We start from the raw sequence: 19,980 nt of genomic DNA on the forward strand, positions 1-19,980 counted from the left end.
TTATAATCAAATGCAGAAAGGCAGAAATAATAAATGCATACTTTTCAGATATGATGCAATAAAAATTAGATGTAATAAAGGGTCATGGGAAGATAAACCAAGAACTAATTGGAAATTAAATAACTTAATTTTAAATAATAAATGGATCAAACAGCAAATCTGAGAAATAATCTCTATATCCAAGAAAATAATAATAATGAGACATCATACCAAAATTTATGGGATTCAGTCAAGGTAGTTTTTGAGGGGGAAACTTCATATCTCTAAATGCTTGTATGAATAAAGGGCAGATCAATGAATTGGGTATGCAAGTAAAAAAAGCTAGAAAAAGGACAAATTAAAGATCCCCAATTAAATATCAAATGAGAATTTCTGAAAATTAAGGGAGAGATTAATAGAATTGAAATAAAAAACATTGATCTAATAAATAAAACTAAGAGTTGGTTTTATGAAAAAAAACAATAAAATTGATAAACCTTTGGTTCAATTGATTTTAAAAAAAGAAGAATATAACCAAATTATCCATTTCAAAAATGAAAAAAAAGTGAACTAACCACCAATGAAGAGGAAATTAAAGAGATAATTTGGAGTTAATTTGCCAAACTATGCCAATAAATTGGATAGCCTGAATGAAATGGATGAATTTTACAAAAATTACAACCTGCCCAAATGAACAGAAGAGGAAATAACATATTTAAATAACCCCATTTCAGAAAAAGAAATTTAAGAAACCATCAAGTAACTCCCTGAGAAAAAGTCTCCAGACCCAGATGGATTTACAAGTGAATTCTATCAAACTTTTAAGGAACAATTAATTCCTATTCTATATAAATTATTTTTAAAAATAGGAGGAGTTCTGCCAAATTTATTTTATGACATCAACATGGTACTGATACCCTAAACCAGGAAGAACCAAAACAAAGAAAATTAAAGCCCAATCCCTCTAGTGAACATTGATTCAAAAACATTAAATAAAATTTTAGCAAGACAACAGCAGGTTACTAGGATAATACACCATAGTCAAGTAGGATTTATACCAGGTAGGCAAGGATGGTTCAATATTAGGAAAATACTCAACATAATTGAACAAATCAATAGCAAAACCAAGAGAAATCATATAATTATCTCAATAGATTCTGGGAAAAAACTTTGATAAAATACAGTATCCATTCCCATTAAAAACAACTAGAAAGTTTAGGAATAAATGGAGTTTTCCTTAAAATAATAAGAAGTACCTTACTAAAACTATCAACAAACATTATTTGTAATAGGGATAACTTGGAGCATTTCCAATAAGATCAAGGGTGAAACAAGGATGCTTATTATCACCAATACATTCAATATAGTATTAGAAATGCTAGCTTTAGCAATAAGTGAAGAAAAAAAAATTGAAGAATTAGATTTGGCAATGAAGAAGCAAAACGTTCACTCTTTGCAGTTGATATAATAATAAATCATCTAAAAACCCTTTGAAAAAATTAACAAACTCATCAAAGTAGTAGGTTATAAAATAAATCCAGACAAATCATCATCAGCATTTCTATATAATGACAACAAAGCCTAAGAATAAGAGATAGAAAGAGAAATTTGATTTAAAGTAACTGTAGACAACATTAAATACTTGAAGGTCTACCTTCCAAGATAAACCCAGAAACTGTATAAAGGAGAAAATTATAAAGCACTTCTCACCGAAATAAAGTCAGATCTAAATAATTGGGAAAATGTCAATTTTTCATTGTTAGGTCGAGCTAAAATAAACAAAATGACAATTCTACCTAAATTAAATTACTTATTCAGTGTCATATCAATCAAACTACCAAATAATTATTTTAGCAAACTAGAAAAAATAGTGCCAAAATTCATCTGGAGCAACAAAAGGGCAAGAATAGCAAGAGAACTGATGAAAAAAAATATGTCAAGGAAGGTAACCTAGCTCTACCAGATCTAAAACTATACTAAGAGTCTTCAAAGCTGCCTGGTACTAGTTAAGAAATAGAGTAAGGGGCAGTTAGGTGGCTCAGTAGATAGAACACCAGTCTTGGAGTCAGGAGGACCTGAGTTCAAATCCAGACTCAGATAATTATTGCCTAGCTGTGACCTTAATCCTATTGTCTTGCAAAAACCTAAAAAGAAAGAAAGGAAGGAAGGAAGGAAGGAAGGAAGGAAGGAAGGAAGGAAGGAAGGAAGGAAGGAAGGAAGGAAGGAAGGAAGGAAGAAAGAAAGAAAGAAAGAAAGAAAGAAAGAAAGAAAGAGAAAGAGTAATGGATCGATGGATTAGGATACATTCAAAATGACTACAGTAATGTACTGTGACAAACCCTAAGACATTAGCTTCTGGGATAAGAACTCACTCTTTGACAAAAATTGTTGGGAAAACTGGAAAATAGTATGGCAGTAACTAGACATAGACCCACATCTCATACTCTATACCAAAATAAGATCAAAATGGGTACAAGATTTAAACATAAAGAGTGACAACATAGATACATTAATAGAACAAGAAATACTCATCTATCAGACCTATGGAAAGAGGATAAATTTATGACCAAATAAGAAACTGAGTATATTATAAATTGCAAATTGAATGATTTTGACTATATTAAATTAAGAAGTTGAAAACATTTCTATATATGAACAACAAATCAATACTGCCAAAATTAGAAGGAAAGTAGAAAACTAAAAAACAATCTTCACAACTCAAAATTCTGATAAAAGTCTCATTTCTAAAGTATATTGAGAACTGCACCAAATATTTAAAGTTACAAGTCATTCCCCAGTTGATAAATGATCAAAGGATATAAATAGACAGTTTTCAAATAATGAAATTAAAGTTATATAAAATCATATGAAAAATGCTCCAAATCATTATTGATTAGAGAAATGCAAATTACAACAACCCTGAGGAATCACCTCACACTTATAAGATTGACTAAGATGACAAAAAGGGAAAATGACCAATGTTGGAGAGGTTGTGGCAGGATTGGGATATTAATGCATTGCTGGTAAAGTTGTGAATAGATCCAGCCATTCTGGGGAGCAATATGGAACTTTGCCCAAAGAGCAATAAAGAAGAAATATTTATCAGGATTACATTTTTTAATTTATAAAAAATGTGATTTATACCCTTTGACTCAGCAATTCCAATTTTAGGTCTATATCTAAAAGAAATCATAAAAAAATGGGGAAAGTTCCATATGTTCCAAAATATTCATATAAGTTCTTTTTGTAGTGGCATAGAATTGGAAATTGAGAGTATGCACATCAATTGAGGAATGGTTAAGCATGTTATGGTACATAAATATTATGAAATACTATTCTATAAGAACAATAAATGGTTGGACTCTAGAGAAGCATGCAATGAAATACGGGATGTGATGCTGAGTGAAGGGAGAAGAACCAAAGAGAGCAATGTACACATTAAGAACAACACTGTGAGTTGAACAACCCTGATGAAAGTAGCTCCTCTCAGCAATTCAGAGAGCTAGGTTGTCCCTTTTAGACTGACTATGGACAAGGCTATCCCCATTCAGACAAGAACAAAACAAAACAAAATCCTTCAGAATCTGATGAACACTACATGCACTTTTAAAACTGTATCTCTCATGTATTTCTTTCCCTTAGTCCCAATTCCTCAAACCAAGAATGACACAAACATGTATATACAATGCTAACCTGACTGTTTGCCCTTGAGGGGAGGGGCGTGGGCAGGGAGGGTGAGAGAAATTTTGTAACTTAAAAGAAAAACACATAGACATATGAATGAATGTTGAAAAACTTTCATAACATAAATTTTGAAAAGTAAAATATCAATAAAAAAATAAAAGTGAGATACCTAGCCCTTTACCTCAAAGAGTTTACAATCTAATAGAAGACAACACATAATAAATTGCTGAAAAAGTGTTGAGGGGAGGTTGGGTGGGAGAGAAGGTACCCAGTGAGCCATCAGGAGTGTTGCGAGAAGTAATCTGAGGTGGTGTTAGTTTCAGAGCTGATTTCATCTTGCAAAATTATGACTTTCTAGAGAAGAAGAAATTATGAGCTCTCCAATGTCCACCCTCCATCCTTTCCAATCAGAGAGAGAAAGGATCCCCAGGACAAGGGGCCCTAAGGAGGTGTGCTTCAGAGCTTATTTCATCTAATAAAATGCTGAGTTTCTGGAAATGATGAAGTTCAGGAAAGAAGTCAAGTAAGGAAATGAACCTGGGTAGGTTGCATCATCATATTTCTCATATTGCCACAATCAATCATAAGCAATGAATATTCCACTAAATATTTGTCATTCTTTATTTCTTTAAAGCATTTTTTATAATTTTATTCATCTATCCTGAATGGACTATAGTATTTTAAAGTTATTTTGAATGATTTTATTATTGATAGAAAAATTCAATGATTGTATGGGCTGATTTTGTATCTTCCTAATTTGCTGAAGCTTAAAACTATCTCAATTCATTTCTTTGCTGATTGTATGATGATTTTAAGAAAATAATGACATGCTCCTCTTTACCAAAGCTTTTTTCCTTTAATTATATTTTCCCTTTTTAATTACTATCACTACAGGTGAGAAATATGTTTGCTGCTTTCTATTCTCATGCATAATATCCACATAGCTATAATCTAGATTTTCTTAAATGCTATTCATATTCCAAATTTCTTATTTATATTCTGTTAGATTTATCTCTTTTTTAAAAAAAGGTAAATTGACAGCACTCGCAATGACAATTTTGCTAAATCATTTTATTTTCCTTTCAAGTATATGGATGGTAAGCCATTAGTGCCATTTATATTAAATGTATTTTAAATTTTAATTTATATAATTAAACAAGCAATTTTATAATAAAGAACAATAAAAATATAATTGCTTAGGAAACTATTTTAAAATTTATTATTGCCAGCATTTATAGAATTTATCAAAATCAGGAAAATTATTTTATTTTATTTATTAATTTATTAATTTTATTTATTTTTTTAGCAAAGTTTCTAGGGTTGATTCATAAGGAATAGTTTTAGTTATTAATCTTTTTTTTAGGTTTTTGCTAGGCAATGGGGTTAAGTGGTTTGCCCAAGGCCACAAAGCTAGGTAATTATTAAGTGTCTGAGGTCGGATTTGAACTCAGGTACTCCTGACTCCAGGGCCAATGCTCTATCCACTGCACCACCTAGCCACCCCTAGTTATTAATCTTAAATATATATATTTTATAAAATTAAAATAACACTTTTATATATGATTTATAGATTTTTTAGCACAATTGAATGTTGTACTTAAAGACTCTCTTATTGATATAAATCATGTGGTTTGGTAGCATTTTTATTTTAATATTATTATTTTAGCTGTTTCTCTAAAGTTGAACCATTATTACATCCCTGGAATAAATTCATCTTGTTAATAGTGAAAAATTCTTTGATAATATTATTGTCTTCTTGCTAGGATTTCATTTAAGCATCATTATTTATTAGTGATAGTCATCTATGTCTCTCCTTCTTTGTTGTTTTAACCTTCTCTGATTTAGGGATTAGCTCTATATTAATCTCATAAAAGAAATTTGATGATTCTCAATTCTTCAGAATTATTTATTATCATGGATATTGATTGCACTGAATTACTTGATAGACTTCATCTATGAATTTATAAGGACAACATGTTTTTTTTTCTTTCATAATTCCTTCATAATTTAGAACATCTAACTTCTCTAATTGGATTATTTAATATCTGTACTTCACGTTCACTACATCCTTAATTACATTTGTAATCCTCTCATGGGTTAAAGAAGATGGCTTTTTGAGGTTACTTACAACTTTAAGATTTTGTGATTCTACTCATTCATAATCTTTTCTTCCTTCAGAATTCATTTCTAGTACCACCTTATCTGCAAAGCTTTCCCCTGCTCTCTCTCAATAATTCCTTTCTGCTGACTTTCTAATGCCTCTCTTATTTGACATTTAACAAGCATAAAATCATATTACAAATTGTTATATTTATTTTTCTTATGCCTCATCCCTTCAGTTCCATCTTGCCCCAATAGACTAAGCTCCTTTGTGTGAAGACTAACATATTTGTATCCCCAATACACAGAACAGCATCTTGCATATGCAATTCTTTTAATGAATGTATGTTGAATCTGACAGAACCAAAAAAGCCAAAATTAAATGTTGCATTCCCATTTCACAAAACTTTTATGACTGTATTAATTAAATCTGAAAATTAAAACAATTAACTAGTAATGAGGAATATTTTTAAACATTCACAGTTAACAAAGCAGTAAATCAGAATAGTATGGTTCTATCTACATCACAATGATCTGTTAGCTGAAAATATTTGACACTACACTGAGTTCATAAAAAGATATGATATTGATCTTGTCTTCTCCAGGACATAATCTCTTGACAATTCTCAATACACACACACACACACACACACACACACACACACACACACACACACACACAAACACACCCCTCAGGTCTCCTATAAAAAATTGACTCCAGTTTCCTATCCTTAGCCATCCTATATCTCTCATCCTTTTCAATGCCAGTCCAAGTAAAAACTATGGAGAATCATTTCCTACATTTCTTCTCTTCTCACTTTCTCAAAGCCTCTTATAGCCTTCCTTCTGAAAACTAGGTCACTTAATTACTAGATTTGATGGTGTTTTTTCAATCTTTAGCCTTCTTGAGGTTCTCTATAATATTTAATACTGTTGAGCATGCTTGTATCTTTAATATTCTTCTGGATTTTGTGACACTAGTTTCTAGGTTTTCTTCTGTTTATCTTTGCACTTCTCAGTATTCTTCATAGGTCATCATCAACATCAAGCTCTCTAACTGTGAGTAGACCCCAGGGCTCTGTCCTGGGTCTTTTCCATATATTCTTCTACTTGGTGACCTTATGAACTCTCCTGTGTTTAATTATCATCTCTATGTAAATGATTCTCAGATCAATATATTCATTCCTAGACTTTCTACTGAGTTTGTCTCCCATCATCTACTGCCTACTGGACATTAAAAATTGTATCCTGTAAATATTAAAAATTCTATATGTTCAAAATAGAATTCATCTTTTCCCCCAATTCATCCTTGGAATTCCTAGGACTTTTTCAATTTATATATATCTAGAGTAATATCACCTTTTTCCAGTCATTCGGGTTCAAAATTTGGTTCATCCTTACCACTCCATATATTCAATCTGTCACCAAAATTAGTCTTAAATATTTATATCCCATTCCCTTCTCCTCAAATAGCAACTCCCTTAGTTCAGGTTTTTCTCTTTATCTTCTTGACCTATTACAGTAGTTTCTTGATTGGGCTCTGTCTCTCGAGTTTCTCACCATTCCAATCCATTCTCCACACTACTGTTCTAGAGATTTTTCTAAAATGAAAATCTGATAATGTCACTCCCTTTCTCAATACACTCCAGTGGCTCCCTATTATCTCCAGTTAATTACAGCAAATGACAAACCCTTTGTTTTGACTTTTAAATTTGTTCACAACCTAGTCCCAATCTACCTTTCAACTCATTATATATTATTCCCTTTTAGGCATTTCATACCAAACTGACTTTTCCCTCTTCCTCATATAATACTCAATCTTCCATTTCTGTGCCCCTGCACTACCTAGGTACCTTGCATTGAATTTACTTCCTCTTCATCTTAGAATCTTTCAAGACTGAACTCAAGCATGGACTTCTATGTTAAAATTCATCATTTTATGTTTATTCTAAAAATATTTTAATATACCTATAAATATGTTATCTCCCCTGATAAAATTTAAACTCCTTGAAGGTGAGAGATATTTCACTTATCTCTTTCCATGTTCGATGTCTGGAATATAATAGGAATATAATGTTTGCTAATAAAATCATAATAGCATTTATGTAGAAAAGCAGAGTGCTTTACAAAAAGTATCTCATTTTGGGACAGGAATTCAGGGAAGCCTGGAGGGATTTGCATGAACTGATGCTGAGTGAGATGAGCAGAACCAGAAAAACACTGTACATCTGAACAGCAACATGGGGGTGTTGATCAACCTTGATGGACTTACTCGTTCCATCAGTGCAACAATCAGGAACAATTTAGGGCTGTCTATAATGGAGAATACCATCTGTATCCAGATAAAGAGCTGTGGAGTTTGAACAAAGTGTGAGGACTATTCCCTTTAATTTTAGGGAAAAAAAATATCTTATTGTCTGATCATGTTATCTCTTATACTTTTTGTTTCTTCCTTAAGGATAAGATTTCTCTCTCATCACACTCAGTTTGGATCAATGTACAACATGGAAACAAAGTAAAGACTGACAGATTGCTTTGGGGGGGGGTAGGGAAGTAAGATTGGGGGGAAAATTGTAAAACAAATAAAATCTTTAATAAAAAAAAGTACCTCATTTTATGCTCAACATAACCTTGGAAGGTATGTACTCTCATTATCCCTACTTTACAAATGAAGAAAACTGGGTAGACAGATATTAAGTGACTTATCCAAGGTCACATAGCTACTAAGTGACTGAGGTCAGATTTGAACTCAGGTATTCCCAACCCCAAATCCAGTGCTCTTTCCATCCTGCTGGCTAGATATGATCATTTCATAACCGGCTATAAATTCTGGATTTGTTTTCTCTCCTCTTGTTGGAATACCTACCCTTTAAAATCCAGCTCAGATCCTACCTCCTATATGGAACCTCCTCTCTTCTTCCCAGGTGAAAATTATCTTTCCTACCTTATACTTCACACCATATTTTGTTTGCATTTTTATACATATGATGTTTTGCATTATTTCTGTTGTTAAGTCTTTCAATAGTGCCCAACTTTTCATGATCCCATGGACCTCCCTGTCCATGGAGTTTTCTTGGCAAAGATACTGGAGCAGTTTGCCATTTCCTTTGTAAGTTTGTGATTTTGTCTGATAAATATTTGCCTATAAGCCACATCCCCCTAAATTTGGTGTTCCCATTCAGAATTTAGGTAGGGGCTAAATACATATTTTATTGAACTGAATTGTTTCTTTTTTTTTTTTTTTTTTTTTTAGGTTTTTGCAAGGCAATGGGGTTAAGTGGCTTGCCCAAGGCCACACAGCTATGTTAAGTCTCTGAGGCCAGATTTGAACTCAGGTACTCCTGACTCCAGGGCCAATGCTCTATCCACTAAGCCACCTAGCCACCCCTTGAAGTGTTTCTTTTGAGTAGTTATGCATTCCCTATACATTTCTAATTATCCATGAAACTTAATACAAGTGTGATACTCCAAAACTTGCCTTTAACTATTAGTTGTACTATTAATCAGTAAAAGTTTGTTAATTTCCTAGCATGTGCCAGACACTAATAAGATCAGAAGATACAAAAGACAGTCCCTGCCCTCAAGGGGCTTACAAGCTAATGCAGGATACAGAAAACATACAAATCAAAAGCTAACAATATACAAGATAAATAAAAAATAATTAACAGAAGAAAGGCACTAGAATTTCAAAAGTGACCTTTACACTTTCTATAACTATAACATACTTTCTATAATCTATAACAGATTAGTGAATCATTTGGAAAAGTTTAAGTAAATCAATTGTATGTTTTTCACACCATTTTGTATTTGAAAATTGCTTTGATATCTTGAAAATAATGTTTTAAAAACAGAACTGGAGATAATAGTTAACATTCTTTAAAGGTATTTGATTTTAAATTAACAAAGTTCCAAATATTTAATATATGAAATATTAGTCCAAATTAAAATGCGAACAAGAAGGAAGCATTTGAATGCTTTCTATAATACAGTACATGAGAAATTGCATAATAATAATCTAATACAAAAAAAATCTGCTATAAAGGCCATAGGGTACACTATTAAAGGGATACTAAGCTTTCTTCTTCCAACAACTTGTTTATGAGTTCCTTTTCTAATTTCTCCTCCATTCAGAGTAAATTCAGAACTCCAGTCAGAGTTACTCCAATTAGATAGAGTACTCCCACTTAATTGAAATTCAGATCTCTAGCACAAACATTCTAAGCAATTGTTAAACATAGGTAAGAAGACAAGGGAAGGGCAGAACCAGGTACAGTCCCCTAGTTTCCTATCTGTTGTCTCACCCACAAAGATATACATTTCTAAGGGGTATAGTTGAAGTTGGATTTGACAGTTCCTGACTTTTGGCCCCATTTATTCCAGTTCTGCTTGCTAAGTGTGGTAATTGAAACTATAGAGGAAAATTCAATGTAGCAGAGAAAATATACATTTGATTTAATGTAACCTTTCCAAGTGATTCACTTAGACTACTGCTAGTTATAAAAAGGACTCAGAATCAGAAGATCTGGGTTCAAATCCTTATTATACGGCTTAAGTATGACATCACATTTCTTTGTTGCCATTTCCTCATCTATACATGAATCAATTAGACTAGATGATTACTAAGGTCCTTTATACTTCAAAAGTTCTAAAACCATGATAGCAAAATAAAGAGAAATGTCAGTCGTGATTTTATTGCCTAGGCATTATTATCTAGTCTTGGATCCAAGAGGAGAGATTTCATGTAGCATTAGAATTTGTTTATGTATAACATCAAGTTATAGAGATTATAGAATATCATAGAATATAGACTATCAGAATTGGAAGGGACCTCAGGTGTAATCTATTCCAATCTGTACCAGATCTCAGCAGTATCTTCAACAAGTAGCCTTTCATTTCTTTCTTGAAGACCTTTAGCAAGAAAGCCAATCAACTTCTGGATAATGCTTATAGTTGGAAGGTTGTTCAGTATTACAAGGAGTCTAATAACAAGGTCTGCTAAAAGAGAGAAGAGGATTTTCTGAGATGTGTGTCTCTCTTGGAGGAGAAGAATAAGCAAAGTAACTGATGGGAGGGGTAATGAATGGGATCTATGATTTGGAAAAGCAAAAGATCTACACTTTCTTCATTATCATTCTCCTTCCTTCTGCCCTGCACACACACACACACACACACACACACACACACAGTCAGACCTTTACAGTGAGTTATTTGTATTGTGCAGTAGGTACAATGAGAAGAAAAGTGTAACCCAAAGGAATATAGAAAATTCTATAGTGCCCTGTGGGAGAACTAAGCAACTGACTAGAATATCTAAAATGTACCTAATGCAGATTCTTAAGTTCACTTCCTTCTCAAGAGAAGGAATTGTGAGTAGGTTTTTTAGAATTTGTTTCCTGTAAGTTGTCGGGGGTCGGCCCTGACCGCCTGAGTGGATAGGACCTCCCCGAGAGTGAGGTCAGGCCAATCTAAAGAAGATACGGTTCCTTAAGGGGAGCAGTGGCTTCACCTGGTTGGCCTGTGTCCATTGCTCCAATCGGGTGGTAGGTCCTGCCCTCGGGGCGGATCGGGGTGGCAGCCCAGAACGAACCCCCTATATTAGCCATCACCCTGAGCTATTCGGGGGATCCCTCTGCACCTAATAAAACATATGCCTCCTGAAGAAGTGTCTGCCTGAGTCCCTCCTCGCTGATCCCCGGGGGAGGGAAAACACCAGGGACGCCTGAAGCAGTGCCCACTGAGGAGCTCACTCGGGAGTCCGGGGAAGAAGACCCCGGACAGAACTGGCCCCCGAACAGGGACACCCGAAGACCCCGCCGAGTGAGGTAAGCCTGTTTAAGTAAAAACAGAAGAGGCAGACACCCTAGGTCCACGGGACACCTAGAGGGAGTAAAGATGGGCAAAGGAATGTCTAAGCATTTACAGCCAGAGGATTCAGGAGTATTAGCATGTCAAGTACATGCACTAGTAAAGACTCATGGTATAAGAGTCCGTATAAAAGAATGTAAGGATTGGGTGGAAAAAATATTGGTTGTCTCTCCTTGGGTCTCCCACACCGGCATTGACCCTCAGAAGTGGAGAGTGGTAGGAACTCAAATGTCCTCTTACAACACAGAAAAACCTGGCTTTCTAACGGACACAGACTTTGTAATTTACTCCGTGGTGGCTGCAGCCCTTGACCCGCAGCCCCCACAAGGAGCCGTGTCCGGAGAATCACAAACAGGACCCTCATTACTGGGGGAACCTGAATGGCCCCCGCCCCCAGATGAGGGGCTTGATGACCGGAGGGAACCAGCCCCCAAATACCCTTGGGAAGAACTGGCTGCCGCGAGTCGATCGCCTGCCCCGGTAAAAAGTGATAGTAAGATTTTAGAACAAAAGGGCAAACATACAGAATGGCAAGGGATCTGCGGACAGGGTGCAGATGGCCGGAGCCACGTGCTGATAACAGGAAAGGAAGGGTCTGGGGCGACCATCCCCAGACAGGCACCCCGCCGGACTCGTTTACAGCAGGCCATTCATAAGGCTTTGGAGGATGGGGAGGAAGTAGAGGAAGAAGACCTAGACTATCTTACCTCCTCAGCAGCTGCTTACCCAATATTTGTGCAAAGAGAAAACGGCCAACAGGTTAGAGTTCGCCGCCCAATACCGTACAAATTTATCAAAGATCTCAGAGAGGCAGTCCATAATTATGGGCCAGGATCTGCCTATGTAAAACGGCTCATAAGTTCTAACACTCAGACTGCCGCCTGGCTCCCCATGGATTGGGATGAAACTTTACAAGCGGTGTTAGAGTCATCACATTACACCGCCTGGGCTGCCTACTGGCGCAGAGAGGCCAGGCTACAGGCTGAGATCATAGACCCAAATAATTCTGATTTAGTCACTAATCAACTCATTGGATGTGGCCAGTTTAACACTGTGGAGGCTCAATTACAACTTTCAGAACCCATTGTCAGGGCAGTGCAGATAGCAGGACTGAATGCCCTGAACAAACTGGCTCGGGCAGCCTCGACTCCCCTGCAGCAGCTGAAACAGAGAGCCAAGGAGTCTGCTGTAGATTTTATCAGCAGAGTGCAGACTACTGTGGAAGGGAAATTCGGGACAGGAAATGCAGCACAGCCTTTAATCATTCAGTTGATAAAGGGAGGGCTAACTCATTCAAAAGGCTTGCTAGCTACTCTTCCTGCTGACCCCTCCTTAGAGGAGATAATTGATAAGGCCCTAGACGAGGAACCCCCACCGGATCCTCTCCAAACCTCTATTAACCTCCTCGTTGATGCTTTACAAACCACAAGCTTGGTGCCTAGATCAAAGGGCAAAGGAAACTGTTTTCGCTGCGGGAAGGCCGGTCACTTTCAAGCTGAGTGCCGTAATTCCCAGAGGAGTGCAATGAAGTGCTTTGTCTGTGGTAAACCTGGTCATATAGCAAAGCATTGTAGACAGAAAAATAAGAAGTATAGCAATGATGGGCCGCAGGGAAACGGGAAGAGGGGTCGGGAAGCCGAGGGCCCGACCCCAGGGCTGACCTATTAAATCCCTCGGTTACTATTCCCCTCTCAGAGAGCACAGAATTGAGCCCATGGACTACGACTACTGTTAAAGCCTCCCCTAGGGACTTCCACCGTTTAGTGATTGGAACTGCTCTCGCTCCCCAGGTCATTGTCCACACACAGCTCCTAAGCCCAGGCCAGACTTCTATAACTGTTACAAATCCCCACCATTATCCAATAGAACTAAAAGGCGGTGAGCCTGTTGCTCTTGCTATTTCCCTCCCCTGGATAGATAAGGATTGGAGAGAGTGTACCAATGAGGACACATTTGTGGCATGGACACAGGCTATATCAGCCCACCATCCCACTTTACCACTTATAGTGGAGGGAAGAGAGATTGTAGGTTTAATTGATACAGGTGCTGATGTCTCGGTCATATCCACAAAAGATTGGCAGCCCTGTTGGGAACTTTCAAAAACTCCCCAAGACATCACGGGAGTTTCAGGAGGAACTTTGGCGAAAAAGTCTCTAAGATTTCTAAAATGGAAAAGTGATGATATAGCAGGGATTTTCCGCCCTTTGGTACTTACTATTCCTATGTCCCTATGGGGGAGGGATGTTTTGCAAACTTTGGGCTTGTCTCTGACTACAGACACAGCTTTAAACCACTAGGGGTCACTGGAGGGCCGCAACCCATACCACTGACTTGGAGATCTGACAAACCGGTTTGGGTAGATCAGTGGCCCCTCACAAAAGAGAAATTACAGGCCCTTGCTAACATAGTACAAGGACTTTTATCGGCTGGACAAGTAGAGCCATCCACCAGCCCATGGAATTCCCCAGTTTTTGTAATCAAAAAGAAAAGTGGGAAATGGAGAATGTTAGTAGATCTAAGAAAAGTAAATGCCACTCTACAACCTATGGGTACCACCCAGCCTGGGTTGCCTTCTCCAGTTGCCATTCCAAAGACTTGGCCCATAACTGTTATAGATATAAAGGATTGTTTTTATAGTATACCCCTTAACCCTGTAGATAGACAACGCTTTGCCTTTAGTGTACCTGCTGTAAATTATCAAGAACCTGCTCAGCGTTTTCAGTTTAAAGTCCTTCCACAAGGCATGGCAAACAGTCCCACTCTATGTCAGGTTTATGTTGCACAGATTTTGATGCCCATTAGGCGAGAACACTCGAGAGCCATTATTATTCATTATATGGATGACATATTAATTTCTGCATCCCACCGGACTGATGTCTCGCTTATTTTACAAAAGATTACCTCAGCCCTAGCAGCATATGGGTTACAAGTTGCCCCTGAAAAGATACAAACAGAACCTCCCTACACATATTTAGGACATCAGGTATACAAGGATTTAGTGAAGAAATCTCCTAAGATTGATACAGCTCAAGTTTCTACATTAAATGACTTTCAGAAATTAATTGGTTCAATCCAATGGCTGAGGAATGTAGTTCCTATTTCCAATGATATGATGTATCCATTGTATAATATTTTAAAAGGCTCATCTGATTTGAACTCACCTCGTACATGGACCCCTGCAGCCAGGGAAGCTGTTACTCAGATACAGGACTTAGCATCCACATCAATTGTTACCCGATTAGATCCAGCCGCTCCGGTTTATGTAACTCTGGTGTGTCATCCTTCATTGGGTAAGGCCGGAGTAGTGTTCCAAGTTACAGGTCCTTTACAATGGGTACATTCATCTAAATCCATGAAGTCTATACCCTCCAAGTTTGAAGTGGATGCACAACTCCTTTTGAAAGCAGCGGAAGCTGCAATCACTATTTTTGGTACCATTCCTATGTTACTGCTCCAAGAGGATCCTGCAATACTTACTCATCTAGCACAGAACTCTGAGGAGTGGGCCATGTTATTGTCTATTTATCCCACTTCTCAGGGTCATCCACCTCCCTCATTACGAGGATGGTTGCAACTCCCTTTGAAGTATCCCTCCAACCCTGTAGTTCCTCAGCCAGTACAGGGAGTCAATGTTTTTACCGATGCTACCAAACACCATAGAGCATCTATTTATATTCCAGACAAGAAGATATTGAAGGTGCTACAAACCCCATATACCTCAGCTCAAAAGAATGAATTGCAGGCCATTGTGATAGCCTTAGAACTGTGTGCTTATGAGCCTTTTAACTTAATCACTGATAGCTATTACTGCTTTGTCTTATTGCAACAGCTAGCTCTAGCAGATCTTTCTTTGTCCAATTCTGCAGTCATAGATCTTTTACTCCAAGCACAACGGTCTCTCCTACACCGCTCTGACCCCCTCTATGTCTTACATGTCAGATCTCATGTGTCCACTTCTGGCCCAATATACTCAGGGAATGCCATAGCTGACTCGGCTCTCCTTGACCCTGATATCAAAAGTGAGATAGTCATGTATGCAGATCCTTCTATTGTTCATGACACATTTCATCTCCCAGCAAAAACACTTGCACGGCTTTATGGTCTTCCTAAGGAAGAGGCACGTCGCATTGTCCGACAATGCAGGCATTGTGTCCCTTTCCGCCCTGCCCCGCTTGTACATGCCACCAACCCCCGGGGCCTGGCCCCTAATGACATTTGGCAGATGGATGTCACCCACTTTCAGGCCAGCCTGATTCATGTCACTGTGGACACTTTTTCTAACTTTATTATGGCCACTTTGCAGCCTGGTGAGGCTGTACGCCATGTGATAGCTCATTGCCTTCACTGCTTTGCCACCCATGGGATACCTCGGTTGTTAAAAACCGACAACGGCCCGGCCTATACCTCCTCTGCTTTTGCTCGCTTCTGCCACCAATTCGATGTCACTCATGTTACCGGTATCCCTTACAACCCCACCGGTCAAGCCATCGTGGAGCGTGCCAATCAATCCTTGAAGCGCACTCTCATTAAACAAAAAGGGGGAGTGCGTGGTAGGCTCACTGCAGCCCAGGTAGCAACAGCAGTATTCACTAGGAATTATTTGATTGATAATGAACAAGGCATCACCCCTGCCATGAAACAGATGCTGTCAACATCAACACAGACACAAAAACATGAACAACAAACACAAAAACATGATGAACAACAAACACAAAAACATGATAAAAAAGCACACTTGCAAAGTCCAACCACAGTTTGGTGGAGAGATGAGGAGGGTCGTTGGCACGGCCCTGCACAGGTTAAGGTGTGGGGAAAGGGATTCTTATGTCTCCAAACAGGTGAGGGAACACGCTGGGTGCCCGTCAAATGGACCAGGGCCTATGAAGAGACGAAGGAAAAGATATCGGAGCAGAAGAAGGCAACGACCTAGCAGGACACGAAGAATTATGAAGACACAAGCTCCTGTATGGCTAAGTATCATGGGTTTGCTATGTGGATTGCAACCCGCCACCCCTCTTCCTTGGGGCAAGGGTGGGAAGTGGTACAATCTGACCTCTCCTATACGGAGGGCTGCTGATGAACGAGGAGAGACATATTGGGCTGTTGCGAGGGGAGTACCGTCCCTTCGTATAATGGGATGGGGGAGCCAGACAGTGCCATTAAAGTTGCATGGCAACGCCACCATTGTGCTGGGCTTACATGAACACGGTACATTACCTATACCGATGGAAAGACCATTAAAGAAGCCCCTCACCCTGCTCTCCATTACCACGCCTATTTGTGTGGTAGCCCGTCCTCCACACGGGCTATGGCCGGGTGGGAACACCTCCTCTTCCCCAGATAACGGAACCTCTGTTAAGAATCATTGTATACCCTTAGAGCCATACAACAGCACAGAAACTCCGAGGCCGATTCCGGACCTGAACAACCATACTGCTGCGGTTAATCTTTCATTCATGGCCATTGAGCAGCACCCTCCGGAGAATTCTAATTCCATAGTGCCTTTACATTCCCTACCACCCTGCCCAATAGGCCACCGTTCGCAAGTATTCATACCTACAGTACCCTGCTCCACGGGCATCCCAAGACTAGGACCACTTGGGCTACCTAACAACACTGAGTTATGGTTTTGGGATGGACAGCGGAACCACACCACGTACACCATGAGACCCTCTCCCACTCCTGTTGCCTTACCATATGGACAGATGCATCCTGACCTCTGGAAAATAGGAGTGGCCTTAGGAGGAGTGAACGCCTCTTTTCGCCTGTGGCCATGCCCTCGTAATGACGATGCCTGTCATGACTTTTCATTCCAACAATGGTATAATGTGTTTAAGACTCTTAACATCTCTTGCCATCAAACCAAGGACGGCACAGACCGCTTGTGCTACCGGCTGAGCGCCACCGCGCACACCCCTCCGGACGCTCTCTTCCTTCTTTGTCCCCCTGCTAACCTGACTATTCAACTAAAGGGGGAGTCCGCTGGTTTACCCCTTTTTAACATCACTTGTACTGACCCGATTTTTACAAATGTTTTACGGTATAATCATACTGGGTATGCTGTGTTCCTAGCTGTATCCCCTCCCTACCAACTCCTACCTGTCAAAGCAGAAGATTTTGCGTTGTCCCCCGCTGATTCTTTGGTGAAAAAATTGTACCGTGCAGTGTTGGGGGAAAAGTTTTTACGTACTAGGAGGGATGGGATCGGGGATGCTTTGAGTTTGGTGAACTTGGCTATTGAGATGTATGAGGAATGGCAGATCCAGGAACTAGAGAGTGAGGTGACTATGTTAGCTTCTACTATCCAAACATTCATAACAAACCAGGTCTCCCTCTGGCATTACCAGCAACATGTTGACTCCCTTCTACAGAAGCAAATAGGAGCATTGGAAACAACAGTCCTCTGGTTAGGGGATAGACTGGCCCTTATGGCAGGGTACATGAAACTTCAATGCCATTATAAGTATCAGCCTCTCTGTGTGCTTAATTTGCCTGTAAATATGTCACAGTTCCCATCAGACTGGGGTAGAGTTAAACAGGCATTACAGGGGGCGATGTTAGCCTACAACACCTCCAATGACATCCACCAATTAGATATGCTGATAGCCCAGCTCAACAACATTTCCTCCCATTTCAGAGCTGAGTGGGATGATCAAGAAGACTCCTTTCTAAAATGGTTTACGGGTGCCCTCCACCTGAGATGGTTGTTTTCCTTCTTGCCGGCTGTAGGAATGTTTATTGTGATTTGTCTCTTTTTCCCATGTATCCTGAAACTATTGTTCTTCATCTTTTCTCGTTCTCTGGAGGCATTGAAGGCGGACCTTCTAGGCCCACGCCATCGCCGGGCTCGGGCAGCCCCTGTATGATTACTGACCGAACCGAGCCAGGGTGCTCTGCCCCCCCCCCATAAGCAGGTGGGGCGCTAATTGTGTTAAACAAAAAGGGGGAGTTTGTCGGGGGTCGGCCCTGACCGCCTGAGTGGATAGGACCTCCCCGAGAGTGAGGTCAGGCCAATCTAAAGAAGATACGGTTCCTTAAGGGGAGCAGTGGCTTCACCTGGTTGGCCTGTGTCCATTGCTCCAATCGGGTGGTAGGTCCTGCCCTCGGGGCGGATCGGGGTGGCAGCCCAGAACGAACCCCCTATATTAGCCATCACCCTGAGCTATTCGGGGGATCCCTCTGCACCTAATAAAACATATGCCTCCTGAAGAAGTGTCTGCCTGAGTCCCTCCTCGCTGATCCCCGGGGGAGGGAAAACACCAGGGACGCCTGAAGCAGTGCCCACTGAGGAGCTCACTCGGGGTCCGGGGAAGAAGACCCCGGACAGTAAGTCTTTTGCATCTTTTGCATTTTCTGTGGGGTGAAATACAAGATGCCCCATAATGAATTTTCACTAATATTCTGAATATTTATATAGGAATTTGCCCCCATCTATGAAAGTCTACCTAAAAATGCCCATAAATCGGGGAATAGCTGAATAAGTTGTTGTATATGATTGTGATGGAATACAATTGTGCTCTAAGAAATGATGAGCAGAATGCTCTCATAAAAATCTGAAAAGATTTCAAGTGAAATGGACAGAAGAAGGAGAACACTAGAGAATAACAGCAACATTGTGTGAGGATCAACTATGATAGACTTAGCTGCTCCCAGCAATACAATGGTCCAAGGCAATTCTGAAAGATTTAGGAAGAAAGGTGTTGCCCATCTCCAGTGAAAGAACTGATAGAGATTGAATGCTGATTCAAGATACTCTTTCTTTATTTTTTTTATTTGGGAGGTGAAGGGGGGGAGTTTTCTGTGTTATCTTTCACAATTATATTGAAATGAATTTTGCATGACTAAACATGTATAACCTATGTCGAATTGTTTAGCTTCTCAATGGTAAATGGTGGAGTGGAGTTGGGGAGAAGGAGAGAATTTGGAACTCAAAATTTTAAAAACAAAAAAAAGAATGTCAAAATTTTTTTACATGCAGTGAAGAAAAAAATATATTAAAGGAAAAAAATGCCTAAAAAAGATCAGCCTCCAGTCTTAGACCTGGGCTATTAAGGGCAAAGTCTTAGGCAGCCCTGGGCTATGGATAGCATCTAAGTCTTTTCTTCTCAACTAGAACATTAGTATGGATTGTCTTCACTCCTTCTACATCACTCCCAGGTCATAGAATGAGGTATATATAGGGTACATACCTGGTTGTCCCATCTTGCCATCCCTGGTTGGGATAAAGGTTAAGGGGAAGGCAGACAGTGCTACAAATTACTGGGTAAAGTCTCAAGCTAGAAAATGAAAGATTTAACAAGCTCAGAGGAAATAGGACAGTGAAATCTAAATAGAACACCAGAGGAATCAGCA

At 39.1% G+C, this 19,980-nt stretch overlaps 1 protein-coding gene across 2 annotated transcripts; it reads left to right on the forward strand.

Annotated features, from left to right (window-relative positions):
* Positions 1–11,171: 11,171 nt before the first annotated feature.
* Positions 11,172–18,925, forward strand: LOC141522440 (uncharacterized). Of its 2 annotated transcripts, none has more exons than XM_074235897.1 (2): positions 11,172–11,585; positions 16,445–18,925. In XM_074235897.1, exon 2 carries the CDS (start codon positions 16,509–16,511, stop codon positions 18,492–18,494), a length of 1,986 nt encoding a protein of 661 aa, XP_074091998.1. In that variant the 5' UTR covers positions 11,172–11,585; positions 16,445–16,508; the 3' UTR covers positions 18,495–18,925. The 2 variants fall into 2 exon arrangements, with proteins under 2 accessions (XP_074091998.1, XP_074091997.1); XM_074235896.1 differs by having other exon boundaries at positions 16,467–18,925.
* The last annotated feature ends 1,055 nt before the right edge of the window (positions 18,926–19,980 follow it).

The sequence above is a fragment of the Macrotis lagotis genome, chromosome 4, assembly GCF_037893015.1.
Source record: "Macrotis lagotis isolate mMagLag1 chromosome 4, bilby.v1.9.chrom.fasta, whole genome shotgun sequence".
Taxonomy (NCBI): Eukaryota; Metazoa; Chordata; class Mammalia; order Peramelemorphia; family Peramelidae; genus Macrotis; species Macrotis lagotis.

Bases quoted from the DNA above. Each gene is read 5' to 3' on its own strand.
- LOC141522440 (XM_074235897.1), top strand. From the start codon at position 16,509: ATGAAGAGACGAAGGAAAAGATATCGGAGCAGAAGAAGGCAACGACCT.